At 42.4% G+C, this 14,566-nt stretch overlaps 1 protein-coding gene and 1 pseudogene across 1 annotated transcript; both read right to left on the bottom strand.

The window, feature by feature from the left end:
• Positions 1-1,112: 1,112 nt before the first annotated feature.
• Positions 1,113-3,767, bottom strand: LOC147962766 (uncharacterized; annotated as a pseudogene).
• Positions 3,768-8,410: 4,643 nt separating this feature from the next.
• LOC125525123 (cysteine-rich receptor-like protein kinase 44) lies at positions 8,411-14,348 on the bottom strand. The gene is made up of 9 exons (XM_087537832.1): positions 14,098-14,348; positions 13,414-13,522; positions 10,537-10,639; positions 10,288-10,421; positions 9,926-10,187; positions 9,437-9,665; positions 9,178-9,328; positions 8,850-9,065; positions 8,411-8,779 (listed from the first exon to the last, which is right to left on the bottom strand). The coding sequence occupies exons 1-8, from the start codon at positions 14,214-14,216 to the stop codon at positions 8,862-8,864; spliced, it is 1,311 nt and encodes a 436-aa protein (XP_087393958.1). The 5' UTR covers positions 14,217-14,348; the 3' UTR covers positions 8,411-8,779; positions 8,850-8,861.
• Positions 14,349-14,566: the final 218 nt, after the last annotated feature.

Raw genomic sequence — 14,566 nt, 5'->3', positions numbered from 1 at the left:
TTTTACTATGACCTATCGGACACTTAGCATCTCACCTGCATATATAGATTTAGAATTCAAAGGAACAAACAGTGCCAGATGTACTTTTTGATCAGTTAGCTAATTGATGCGGCCTCCCTCCAATGTCAATTTGACATAGTATAGAAGTTGCGTCAATTAATTTCGGATCGGAGGGAGTACAATATTCTATACATGCAGACAGAGCATTTTGCAGCAAGTAGAATCGGCTAGCAGTCTAATATAATCCTGAAGGGGAAACAAGGAAAAGAAGCAAGAACTTAATTAGCTACAAAATTTGTTAGAAATATGAGCAAATTACTACGAGATTTAATCCGAATAAACAAAAGACAAATCATGAGAGCAATAGCAGAGATTAAACTAATCATGTGAACTAGCATAACAGATGAACAGATCACATCTAGAGCACATACTAGAAACATGAATTCTACCACGATCTCGAATAGGAAGGATAGAATCACATACGGTGCAGCGGGAGCAGCACCGCTGGCGTTGACGTTGTCGCCCATGTCGTCGAGGATGAGGTTGCCGAGGTCAGGGAAGAAGTCATCGTTCGCGAAGTCGTCGCTGCCAGCAGTCGCGCGAGTGCCCTCCCCAAAAACCTGATCGCCCCTCTCCCGTACAGGATCACGAGCGGCGGGGTTCCGGAGGCCTGCTGTCCCTTCTCCCGGTGCACGCCGAAAGGAGGGATGGAGAAGACTTGCTTGGCGGTACAATGATCTGGAACGGTGGTGAGAAACCATACGAAGCGGCAGCGGCTAGGGTAGACGTCTGCCTGACTATACAGTGCGAGCCGGGTAGGTCGTGGGAGTAAACCCCACGTCCGAGTCGTCACGATCCAAAAGAATCGGAAACAGTTCAGTAATTAACGCGTCCGTTAATTATTAATTAATGACTCATTGATTTTTCCCGTGCAGCAAAAATATAGACAACGTGCATAGCTCTGTCCTCGGCTCGGCTCAATCCCGCAACCCCAGGGGCGGAGCCAGGATTTGGATATGGGGGGCCAAGCCAAACCAAGCAAAGAAAAAAAATATCCAGTACATAAATAATCATATAGAACAAGGTTTTGCTGGAGTGACATAGAAATATCACTACATTTCTATTAATTTAAAGTGGCCTCTACGATTGCCAATAAGATCAAAAATATTAATAATTTCATCAGAAGATATCTTAGCTGCTAATTTTTTTTCTATGTAAATTATCATGCAATGGCGAAGCAAATCATCTCCCATTTTACTTCAAAGACGTGTCTTGACAATTTTCATAGCCGAAAAAGCCCGCTCTGCAGTTGCCGTTGAGACTGGGAGAGTGATAACTAGTCGCAGCAACATGTCAACCATTGGATATGAAGAAGCTTTTCCGGTTTTAATTTTGTTAAACAAGCAATAGATGGCAAGGTCATCAGTTCTGGATGGTTGCACACATCTAGCTGAAAATGAGGTAGCTGACTTTCCAACTGAGCTAATTCTTGACTTGAAAAATCAGCAGGATAGAATTTTTCTACAAGCATGCTTATCTTTGGGATATCAAAAGATTCATGCCTTGGATCCAATGATGAACAGAGAGTAAGGAGCTCAGTTGCTTGTGTACTGAATCGATCATTCAGTTCACTCAGTTGTTGATCAATTGCAACATTGAAAACATCAACTTTGTAGTGGTGGAGCGTTGTTGTGTTGTCATGCTTATTTCGAGATTTGGTAACATCAACATACCTATTAATTTCATTACAAAGTCAGCTAAATTCTCAAGATAAAAAGCAACCAAGATATAACTTAATATAAGTTAAGTAATTTTAGAAAGTAGAAAAACATACTTGCGGTCCAAATCTGGGATATCAATCTCGTGCTTCACACAAAAAGATTTGACCTCCTCTAAAAGAGAGTCCCAACCACGTTCCCTTAGCTCACCCAGTAGGACCTTTGTGTTAGAAACAGAATCCATGGCATTTAAAATATCCAAAGATTTGTATTGGAGTTTTTGACACAACACATCAGTGATCTTCATAATCTTTTCCATCAGATGTAGAATGAACACGAAATCAAATGATATGACAATTTTAAGGGATCCAACGACATCTCCACGAGAATATTTTGAGACTGAACGGTCACTTGCTATACCTCTTAAGACGGCAACTGTAGCAGCAAACATATTCTTTAAGCTCTGTATGGACTTATAGTGTGAACTCCATCTTGTGTCTCCTGGCCTCTGTAAGCTTCCTATTTGGTTTTGCCCTCTGCCTGTATCAAGCTCTCCCAACTCAATTTCACGAGCAATTTCCTCCGCTTGGTTTGCTAGTAGCTCATCGCTGCACTTTGTAGAAGCACTAACAACATTTATTACAAAATTTGCATTCTGAAAGAAGTTATGTACCTCATGTACCTCTCGTGATGCAGCAACAAGCGCCAATTGTAATTGATGAGCCATACAATGAATATAGTAGGCATATATATGGACACTCACGGAGAATAAGAGCCTTCAATCCATTCCACTCCCCTCTCATATTACTTGCACCGTCATATGCTTGGCCTCTGATGTCTTGTACATTCAAGTTATTATTTGACAGTACAGCACAGATTGCATTTTTCAAAGTTAAGGCAGCAGTGTCATTAACATGAACTAGATCAAGGAAACGCTCAATTATTTCTGCTTCTTTGTTGGCAAACCGAAGAACAACTGCCATTTGTTCTTTTTTTGATTCATCCCGAGCTTCATCAACCATTATACAGAACTTGGCATTACCTATTTCTTCTCTAATTGCTTTTTGCACTTCTAGAGCAAGTATGCCAACAATCTCTTTCTGAACTTCTCCGGATGTATACTTTGCATTACCTGGAGCATTTTCCAGAACAACTCCTGCGACATCCTTATTGTACGAAGCGAGAATCTTAACCATTTCAAGAAAATTTCCTTGGTTCTTAGACCCCGCAGATTCATCATGACCTCTAAAAGAACAAGCTTGGAATATCAGCCACCTAATGGGACAAAGCAACTAGATGTTAGATACCAAAACATTAAGTCATGTCAAATTCTAGTTGATGTAAAAAACTTGCTTACCTCATGGCATCGATGGTTGTCTTAAGCCTCAATCTCGCATTAGTAGCTACTTTCTCATTTTTCTTTTCCATCATCTTGTCAATATGAGCCATACTGGTCTTGAGATCTTCATAGCACCGAACGGAATAGTTGTGAGTAGAGTCCGGGCCCCCAACATGAGTTAAAAAAGCACATGCTTTTCCATCGTTAACCTTTTTCCATTTTCTAAAACCCTTGACCGAGAATGTATCAGACCCACATCTCCCAACAGGTTTTTTTGAGAAGAGAAAGCACGGCAAACAATATGCGCTATCATTGTGTGTTGAATACTCAAGCCACCAGAAATTTGTGTACCAATCTTTTTGAAATCGACGATGGTGTTTAGACTTTTCATCAAATGGGTACTCTTCCAACTCCGGTCGATATGCTCCCTTAGATATATAAAAATGCCGAGCATCATCTTGCTTGTCCGGTGGGAGCTCCCAAATTTGACAATGTTTACCGGGGTCTCTCTGATAAGGTGTGGTTATAACTTCTGCTTGTTCTGCAACATTTACCACGTCCGGCATATCCTGATCAGAAGCGTTAACTAGACTCGGATTTGTAACTTGCACATCTGCCTCACTAACAATTTCAGTAGGTTGAGAACTTGAAGCAACTGGCTTAAAAAAGGCATTAATCTTAATGGTGTTTGGCCCTGCTTTTCTCTTCATAGCTGCTGCCTGCAGATTGGAATGGAGTCATGGAGAATTAACATACTGTATAAGTTCGACATAATCGCAGATAGGAACAAATACAAGATAATGGATAATTAAATTAAGAAGGTGGAAGAAGGGAGAGCTACTAGCGAACAGGGAACAGGGAACTCTTCATAGAATCAAAGACCATAGAATCACAAATTACACAACCAAATTACCAAAGCAAAAAAAAATCTGGAGCATCAATTCGACAGGGATACAGGATGAGAATCGACTTGCTAGTTTGTGGATTGAAGCGAGACTGCAGGAAGAACTGACAAGTGCAGCAGCCATTTACCTGAATATGTGAATCAGATCGACTGATCCCTGATCGAGAATCAAGAGCAGGCAGGACTGAGAGCAGGACTGCAAGAGCCACCGAGCCAGGAGATGAGGAGAAGCACTGAAGCAGGCCTGGGTCCTCGGCAGGAGCAGCCGAGCAGAGCGGGGCAATAATGGGCAAGAAGGTCAAGAGGCGAACGGGGGCGAGGGCGTCGAAAACTGGAACGGCGGCGGCGACTAATCCCATGTATATGTAGAAAGAAACACAAAAGCTTGACAAAGCAACTAAAAAGGCTTGACATGATGTACAACTCACCTCAGCCTTGATTCACACACCGAAAACAAACAAATAAATACGTCCCCTGAAGCCTGGTCAAAATTTAAACAAATAAATACTTCCAACATTTCAAACACACCACCTATCGTCGGCCCGGTGGTAAATCTCAGCTGATGACGAGTAACATTCATTCTTGGTGCTGATTGCTATGATTATTTTGCCAAGGTTGATTGCCTGCAATTCTCAAGACCACATATTTCTTGAGATGATCCCAGCGTTCTCAAAGTGTAACAACTCAACAAAGCCTGCGAATAGAGTCAGGGAAATCAAAAATTAAGCATGATGTCTGTACTTTACGTTTCTAGGTGAACCGATATATTTATCTTTTTAGGGAAAGCGTGAACAAATATACGAACAGTGTAAAAAGCAAATAAATCCAATACATCACTCACAGCTTATTTAGTTCCACATATGTACAAAACAACCCACCCTTACCTGTAGCTATAGCTGTGGCAGTAGCAAGTGTTCCAGTCACAGAATCCTTTCCCGTAAGCCTTTCTTTTTTAGTACAACAGTAACTCTTCTGATGTGTCTAATCTTTGTAAGATCATCATTGCATTCATTTGGTTCTCTGTTTTGCCGAAGCTTCTCTATGAGCTCCTCTGATGTGTCACTCAGATATAATTCTTCAAGGACTGTAATATGCTCAACACCATGAGGAAGAAACTTCAGTTCAGGACAGTCTTGCAAGCAGAGTTCGGCAAGGCTTCCCATTGCACCCTCTTCTATTTCAACTTGGTTGAGGTGCGGTGCATCCCATATAGATAGAAACCTAAGTTTTGGGAAAGACCCTGCAGTGAAGTGCAGCTTCTTCCCTTCAAAAGCCTTGACAAGCGAAAGGTGTAATAAACCACGTAGCATCAAGAGAATGGAAAATGATTCCTCATCAATTTTGGAGAATGCCAGATTCAGCCAAGTGAGCCTATTAATGCGGGACCAAGATGATTTGAGGTATCGATGTCTTTTCGAGCTGCCCTTCTAAACCAACTTCTCACCCATAGCTGTGATTTGTAGATGCAGAAGATGTCTCATTTTTTTGATAGAATTTCTCAAGTCAGCAGAGTGTCTAGTTTCCATATTGCAGATAGCAAATGTTCTTAGCTGTGTTAAAGCTGTTGCACCCTGCAGAACTTCTGAGCTTGCTTCCACACATTGCAGAGCATGCAGTGAAGTCAAATACCTTATACCACTAGGCACCTTTACACCAGTAAAAGGATTAAATTCATTTTCTTTGGCAACACAACATGCAAACAGGTATCTCAACCTCTGAAGTTTTACAATGTTGTTTGGTTAAAACGACAGTGGACCATTGCAAGCATCCAAGACTTCTAAGATTTGCAAACTTCCTATTTGTTCAAGTAGACTTCCAATATGTTTGAAGATTCTAGGATAGGCCTCAGTAAATCCATATTGAGATACCTGTTAAAAACATGGATTGCACGGACATGTGTCGCATCAGATTCACTCAGGGATTGAAGGTTTCCACACTGGATTGATATGCGACATGTGCGCTCTACAGAGAATGCCCCTTTAACAAAGAGGCTAGTTGTCTCATCGTTGTCCTTGAACCGCTCTGCCCCTTTAAGATAAGCCTGCATACTCTCAAGCTCCTCCTTGGCTTCACGAATCCCATCAAAGAGAACGCTGAGGGCAGACGCTTCACTGCAAAGCAGCGATAAGCCGAACGCTGAGTGACCTAGCTTTGGCTTTGCTAGGCTCTTTTCTTTTCTTTTTGCACCAGGAAAATGTTTATTTTCCACCTACTAATTTCTCGCGCCTGTCCCCGTGGATCATATGAAACTCTGGTATAAATGTAAATGTAAAAAGTAAAATAGTTAATCATGTATATGCAAAATGTTTGTGACAACTATAAACTATCACACATTTCAAAAGAAATGTACATGACATTGTAAAAAATGTTTATACAATGTAAAATAAATATACGTGCAATTCAATAAAAACGTTTAATATATTAAAAAGATGTCCGTTACATTTAATAAAAAGTCTTCACAAGTTTCGAAAACTTAACATTTTCAAGAAAAACAAAAATGTGTCCATTGTTAACAAAAAATATTTTTATAATTTTAATTTTTTAAATGTGTATTTTGAAAAAGAAAATTTCTTATCATGTATTTTAAAAAACATTTAAAACATGATTTTGCAAAAAAATCATAGACATATATTTGAAAAATGTTAAACGGGTGTAAAAAATGTTGAAATATGTACAAAAATGTACAAAGGTGTATACAAAATATTAGACATGCATTGACAAAAAGAACACAATGAAAATTGACAAAGGAAACAAAAACAAATATGTAAAAACAAAAGAACCAAGAAAGCCAAGAAAATAGAGAATAAAGATTGAAAGAAACCGTTGAAAAAAAACAGAAACCAAAGCATAAAAGAAGAAGAAAAACTGGTGGAAAAACTAAAACTCAAACGAAAAAACAGAAGAAAACGAAATTGAAAACAAAGAAACCAGACCAAGCCGATTGAAGCTTCGACCAAATGAGGATGAGCGAATGCAATGAACATCTAACATATAAATAGGCCGGTCCGATACTACTCTGAACATAGGCGATTTCTAATAGGAATCGGTGTGGGCGAGACATAGCATTTGCGCAAATTAGATCCCTTGCAAAATGCTCACCGACCACCAACTATGGTCTTGGGCTCGCCTCGCTTGTTTCTTCGTCGCTCGGCTCCCTTGTTCCACTATGCGGGATTCTATTGTTTTGGTTTTTCGTTCGCACCTCTGTTGAGGCACCAATAAATAAAGCTTAGTACCAGATTTTGATTGATTGCAGAAAGTTCATAAAATAAAAAATTATTCATGGATTTGAAATATGTTCATGAATTTAAAAAAATAGAAAAACCATTAGTTTTGAAAAGTTCATTTCTAAAAAAATTCATGAATTTAAGAAAATGTCAATGAACTTAAAAGTATTCCTGAATTCAAAAATGTTCATGAATTCACCAAATTTGTAGGAATTGAAAATGTTCATAAAATAATATGTACGCAAATTTTCAAATGTTACTGTATATTTCATTTACATTTATGAATTTTAAAATGTTCATATTTTGTTCAAATTTTTCTTGAATTTAATTTTTCTAATTTGAACTTTGTTCAGGAATTAAAAAGTCATGAATTCATTAATGTTAAAAAGTGTTCAGGAATTTTTAGAAAGTGCGTGAATTAAAAAAATTGTTAATGAATTGGAAAAATGTCCATGAATTAAAAAATGGTGCTGTGCCACACTTGTGTCATGCGTTTGTTAGATGAATGACTATTTGCCATTTTTGTTGTTCAATTGCTGTAACCAGAGGGATTTGCCCCCCACAATTTTCTTGTTGAAGAATTTGGAAACATAGCGGCAGTGAGTGTTGTATGTTTATGATGGGTGTTTTGGTACTGTTCAGCTAGAGCAGCTGTTACCGTTAGGAGTGTTCTGGATGTCATCCTAATTAATGTGTTCGCTGTCGGTATTTAAAGTGTTCTGGAGAAGACAGTATGAATAGTGTGTTTGTGACATTTCAAATGGTGGGTGTTGACTGTACCAAGGTTATCCGGATCTGGAGGTGAATTGGGCCAACTGAAGGTTTTATCTGGTCTATTTGTTTGCAAGAATATTTTATTTCCTCTTGTTGATTCAATTCCTCAGGAATTCAGCGGACCAACAGCAGATATATGAACTAGAGAAAGCAAACACATGAATCCATCACAGCAAGCTAGCTGTGCTTTAAGTTTCGGTGCCCTGCATATTAGTCACCTTCATTGCACTTCATCTTTAATCCCTTGCCTGGTATATATTAGATTTACTGAACAAGAAACGAAGTTGATAAATAGCTGTGCCGTGCCAAGGGAAAGCATGAGTTGCACAATTAGTTAGTAGCTATATCTAGACAATTAATGTGGCACAATATTTATTTCAGCGGTCTAGATGCCACACTGGTATAGGAATTCAAATCTGCACCCTGTACAACCAGAACATCAAATCCATGCTTTAAAAGATAGGGGTTTGATTGTGATATTTACAAAACTTTCTTGTTTGTGCTTTTCCACGCCAAGCTCACTCTTCACCTGTATTTTTCCATACAATATTGAAAAAAAAAACAGAACAGGAAAGTGACAGGATATGCATACACCCATCTGTTGCTGCTCTTCTCGTCGCTCTTCACCTGTAAATACAGTCCGCTGGTTGCATCTTTATACACATCAGAATCCAGTCCCTCTTTTCCAGCCTATTTGCTCTCTCTGTGTTGATGGCCATATTGTGTCCTTGACTGCAGTTTTGCTATTGTTATTTTTTTTTCATTCATGTTAGGATAGCCTGTACTTTTCAATTGGTGCGATGACAGTGGCTCGTTACTGAAAGAGAATGAAAGGGTTAGCAAATACACATGTTCAACGTACATAACCGTTGAGTGATCATATATACCTGTCCTAGTGATTACATTGCCTTCTTTCTACTGTACTCGATACTTTCTGATCCTTGGAGCATACTGATAGCCTTTTTTATCGAAGGCCTCTTGGTGCGGTCTGGATGCACGCAGATCATACCTACCTGAATGCATCTCCTTATTTGTTCGCAAACTGTTTCTAGGAATACATACCTTGGCGATCTCTGCAACACATTTCTCCATTTCTTAAGTATCTGTGGAATCAAAACAAACATCTAGAATGTTAGTTTGCAAAATGTAAAATGCAACATCATGTCTGTGAAACAAAGATCCTTCATTTTGAAATGTGAGACATTATTTCCTTACAAGCTCGATAAAGTCATCTGAAGGTGTTATAGTAACGTCTGGGTAGTCCCTGTGTCCCGTTACTACCTCCAAGATTATGACACCCAAACTGAATATGTCTGACTTCGGTGTAATTTTACCTCCAAGTATAAATTCTGGTGCCATGTAACCTCTGAATGACAACAGGAATACAATTTTTAAGTGTTAAGTGACCCTAATGAAAACAAATGTTATTCCTTATGACTAGAATGCATGGTACTTAAAACTGGCATTAACTTACAATGTTCCATCACGAGATTTAGTGCAGATAGTTTGTTGTTGGTAAAGTAGTCTTGACAGACCAAAGTCTGCGATTTTTGGTGTCATACCGTCATCAAGCAGTATGTTCGCCGGTTTCAGATCAAGGTGGATAATTGGCTTATCAATTTCTTCATGAAGGTGGCATAAACCATAGCAAATCCCCTCAATTATATTGTACCTTGTGCTCCAATCAAGTCCAGAAGATTCATCTGCATTTGTAACCAGAAGAAGAGCAAGCATTCTGAGACAGATGGTACATATTGTTCCCTAGATAATACTTTATGAAAGGGCTACGAAATTTTACAGCACGTTTACATTTTTTGCTTGTAGACTGATACCAGAACGACACATTGATCCATCACAAAACTTAACATATGTGAGTAAAATATTGTTTTCTTGAGCTATATGTTCAAAGCTTGTCAAACTGGATAAACTATAGTTTGAAACAAAGATGGAACGGAGAAACAACCTGATATATGCTTATCAAGGCTTCCCTTTGACATATACTCCAAGCAAAGTAACATTTCTGCCATCTCAGCAAAAACGTATCTCCCATCGTATGGCAAACACTCTTTCTGTATTTCATAGCAGTGGCCTAGACATCGCACTATATTGGGGTGCTGAAGCATCTTAAGATGACAGACCTCGCTCTCGAACTGATCCTGCAGGCCTGGCTTTAACGACGACATGATCTTCTTCACAGCAATCATTTCCCCATTTCTCTGCACTCCCTGTTTGAGTTTTTGGATCAAGTGCAGTTACAGACAGAGATAAGTATTTTTGAAACAAAAGAAACACATGCTACTTGGGGTAATAATCAATGACTTATACCTTATATACCACACCAAAACCACCATGGCCAAGTATTCGCTTGTCGGAGAAGTTATCTGTGATCTCTTTTAAATATTGCAATGTTGTATTGTATGGTCCTGGACTCACAGCTTGCAATAGTATGGTCTTGATCTCTTTTAATGCAATAAAGCACATAATCTCAGTACTTTATGCAATAAAAAAAATATTGACATCCAAACGAAGATGATAAATTGTGAAACACTCAGTTTACTGTATATGGTACCTTACCAGAGTTGTTTTGATTTGGAATCACTTGAGCATTTCCAGGAGCCAGTTGTGTTTGCGTCTCCAAAGGGTGCAGCTTCAGAGGAATCCTCCGCAAATAATCAGACTGGGTAATACAAAAGAAAATGATGTAAAGTTTTATACCAAATTACTAATAGTGACTTGCAACCAACAATTCTTGTGTGCTTAGCAGTTTAGCACGGTCAAGAAGGTGTTTCAGCTTTTAACATTTGAATTCAAAAAATGACATATAGGCAGCAAAGCACACTGCCTCAAATAAGTGGTATGAAAAGAAAATCTAAATCAAAATAGTGACAGTGTTCCCCAACTTATCAAATAAACAAATATTCACCAGCGTAGTACTATCATTTTAACAGAAGACTTGGATGCATGGTCGTGATCGTTGGTAACACTACAAGATTTAACAAGTGATCGTTGGTAACCAAGATCATGATCAGTGTTTTGGTCTATCATTTTTTTTTAGAAAAGGAGGATGACCCCCGGCCTCTGCATCTGGGAGATGCATACGGTCACTTTATTAATTATTCTCACAAGACCTTACAAAGTAATACAACAGTAAGACTAAAGCCGCCGTGTAAGCACCTCAATCCAACTGATGAAGGGCGCAGATAGCCTGGGCCTAATACCAAACAGACATCGCAGCCAAACCTAACATCTATGACCTGAGAACCCATCCAGGACGCCTGCCGGGCATGGGTCTCACTGGTCCGGCGTGCACTCAGATGCCGCCGCCGCCAACTGCCACCGCTCCATCTTCAGAACTGTACTGATGCATCAACCTTGCTCGGTCTAGCTATCGCCGACGCCACCACGGCGCCAAACGACACCTCCTCCCTGCGCGCAAACAGCTGAGCACATCGCGGTCGCCACTGATACACCTCAGCGCCATGCTGCCAGGTATCACCAGCCGACACAGCTTGAAATCCTTGAAAGATCTGTCGTGCGTAGCACCTGCCGACCAGGCATGACAAAGCGTAGCACCTGTCGGTCAGGCATGACTTGACATCACCACCGAAGCTCCGTGCAAGACGAAGCCGCTCCACCTCCTGCCTCTGACATCCAGCGCTGCTCCACAAACGATGCTCCCAAGAGAAGAAACGACACCGCAGTGCCGCCATCGTCCGATCTGGAACACCAGATCCTAGGGTTTCCCCCGCAGCAGCACGAGTGGGTCGACAATAGTTACACGACGATGCCTTCATCAAGGTAACGGCGAGAACGCCGCCATCGCCCGCCGTCGGCTCGGTTTTCACCGGCAACCATGTCTCCCCTACTCGCAGCCGGTACAAGATGATGGATCTCGAGATCCGATCACCAAGCCTCTGGCCGGCCACCTCGGGATGAAGATGACCACCACGTCCACCAGTGTCACCATGTCGGGCACGCGTCGCTGCCGGCACCCCCATGGTGCCTAGAGGCCGACAAGCCCCGACGAACCCCCTGCCTCGCCAGCCGCCATCGCCCAGACCCCGGCACCACCAGATCCAGATCGGATCGGGGTCCAGGGCCCCAAGCCGCAACCGCCGCGGAGGCAGCACCACGACGGTGCCTAGCCCTCCAGCCCGCCGCCGAGTCATCGCCGGAGCTCCGCCACACCACGCCGTCGAGCCGCCGCCGGGATACCTCGCGCCGCCGCCAGAGAAGCCACAGCCGCCGTGCGTTGGAGAGGCCTGAAGCCGCAGCTGCACCACCGCCAGGCAGGGGCGCCGCCACCCAGCACGCCCTCCGCCGCGCCGACGTTGCCGCCGATCCGATCCCACCGCCGTGCGACGCCCCCGATGGAGATCCCGATCTAGATCGAAGATGACCTCGACCGAAACCCTGCCACCAGCACCGCCACACCGCGCCACCTCCTCCTAGCCCAGTCGCCGCCGGATCCAGCCATCCCCACCCGGGAGACCAGCCGGACGAGGCGCCCCTTGTCCCCGATCTGACGGCCCGCGCCGCTGCCACGAGGACCAGAGGAAGGAGGGAATGCCCCGCCGCCGCCCGCGCCGCGCGGGCTTCGCCCGGCGGGCGCACTCTGGCGGCGGCGAGGGGAAGGCGACGCTGGGGAGGCGACGGCGGCGGCGGCCGATCGGGATCTCCCGAGGCGCGCGCGCGGGGCGCGCCGCGGGAGCGAGGTCGCAATATATCAAGTTCAGTATATATGAGTTGAGTTTTGGTCTATCATTTATGTAACATAACATTACATGTAGTAACTTAGTAACTTATACGAGTATTTTTTATGTATACCAAGTGTGACAATGCTAAAATAACTGGAATGTGCTCGAAATGGTTTGAGTGTGCACGTTTGCACACCCATGGCCCCAGTGGCGGAGCGTGAACCAAGTGTTAGGAGGGGCCAAAACGAGTGTATGAGATAGAAAAAGCTAGGATGATCAAACATGCCGGAGAATTAGTAGAGCGATTAGTTGAAATATAAGCCTATTATGTAAATTTTTCTCTAGCAAGGGGGGGGGGGGGGGGGGCAAGGCCCGGTATTGTCCCCATTACGCTCCGCCACTGCATGGCCCCAGTTCATGTTCCGGCAGCACAAAAAAATTGCGTTTGCTCCCACGCACGAGAAAAATAAGGATACTTTCCAAAGAGTAGGTAAAAAACTTCTTTTTAAAAAAAATTATAGGTGATTTAAACTTTGGTAGCCAGGGAGCAAAAAATTCACCCGAGCATTCACAAAAGAGGGGAGAGGGGGGACTGCCAAAGGTACTAAAACCTGATGTAAAAAAACTTCTACAACAATTGGAGCTCTATTATTAGAGCATATGTAAACCCTGTTTGACAAAAAGAATACCCCATAACTACTAATGTGTGCTCTGCTCCCAGAAGTAGCGAAGAGGCAAAGATAGATTAAATTACCTGATTGGTCGCTTGAGTATAGATCTTTTCTTCGAATCGCACAGCGACTTTTCGAAGTTCGTTCAGTTGCTCTGGTTCAGATATCATAATCATCGTCAGGGACCCCACTCTACAAGCACAACGCAAAATATGAATAAAATTGCGTCCCGGAACAGTAGTAATAGAATAGTTTACCCTAGGTGATGAAACAAACGTTGTGATATTCTGTGCCATGGCAAATTTTTCAGTAATGAACTTGTGTTAAACTGTTGAAGGTTAATGAAGCTGGATTCAAAGCAGAGCAGCTGCGCTACAGGTTGCTAGCAGGGAATTTTGACTATATAGAAATCAAACAGAATCACTGTTTTAAATAGCCCGCTATAGCGTTTACAAAAGGTCTTGCGCTAAGAGACTTTGGTCCAAACAAATGACCAAACATTTTAAATAGCGCGCTATAGCTTCGTTATAGCACGCTATAGCATTTGGAAGAGGTCCGCCGCTAAGATGCTTAGCGCGCTATTTAAAACTATGAACAGAACACAAGTGGAGCTTGATCGACGACGGAAGAATCAAAGCTATATTAGATATGAAAAAAATTCCTCCTCTCTCTTTTTTCCTCTATAATATTTGGGAAACAGAAAAGGCGGAGGAAGGGGTAATCAGATCAGATGAAACTGAGAGCAAATCAAATCAATTAGTACATACATCTCATCGGCGACCCTGGCGCGCGCCTCGGGATGGAGCTGGGCGCGCCAATCGCCTCCGGTGGCGGTGGGGGGCGGGTCAACGTCGGCGGCCGGGTCGAGTTGCCAGTTGGAGTTCATCTTGGTGCGGATCGGCGATTCCCCCCGAGTTGCTTGGTCGTCTCTCCTTGACTTGGCCGCTGCTGTGAGTCTCCTTATCTAACTCTCGTCTGTCTCGCGCACTTTCCATCCCGCTTGCATCCGTCAACCTTGCATTTCCATACATGGGCGTGTGGGTCCGTCTTATCAGCATACTCGTGGAATGATCCATCTATGACAGTTGGGTCTCACTTGTCAGCGGCGGCTTGGAAAATACTCGATTCGTTTCTAATTATAAGACCTTTACATATTTCAATACAGCCTACACATGGATATATATAGACATATTTTAGAGTGTACATATTGAAATCTCTAAAAATCTTATATATTTA

Source organism: Triticum urartu, chromosome 7A (genome assembly GCF_056163025.1).
Source record: "Triticum urartu cultivar PI428250 chromosome 7A, HENAU_Tu73, whole genome shotgun sequence".
Taxonomy (NCBI): domain Eukaryota; kingdom Viridiplantae; phylum Streptophyta; class Magnoliopsida; order Poales; family Poaceae; genus Triticum; species Triticum urartu.
This window is presented reverse-complemented; position numbering and strand designations above follow the sequence as displayed.

Excerpts from the sequence above, each read along its gene's own strand:
- LOC125525123 (XM_087537832.1), bottom strand. The coding sequence starts at position 14,216 with ATGAACTCCAACTGGCAACTCGACCCGGCCGCCGACGTTGACCCGCCC. Across the intron at positions 10,422-10,536 it reads TCCAAATCAAAACAACTCTG|AGATCAAGACCATACTATTG; the intron begins GTAAGGTACCAT and ends TTGCATTAAAAG. Across the intron at positions 9,666-9,925 it reads CCTTGATAAGCATATATCAG|ATGAATCTTCTGGACTTGAT; the intron begins GTTGTTTCTCCG and ends TTACAAATGCAG.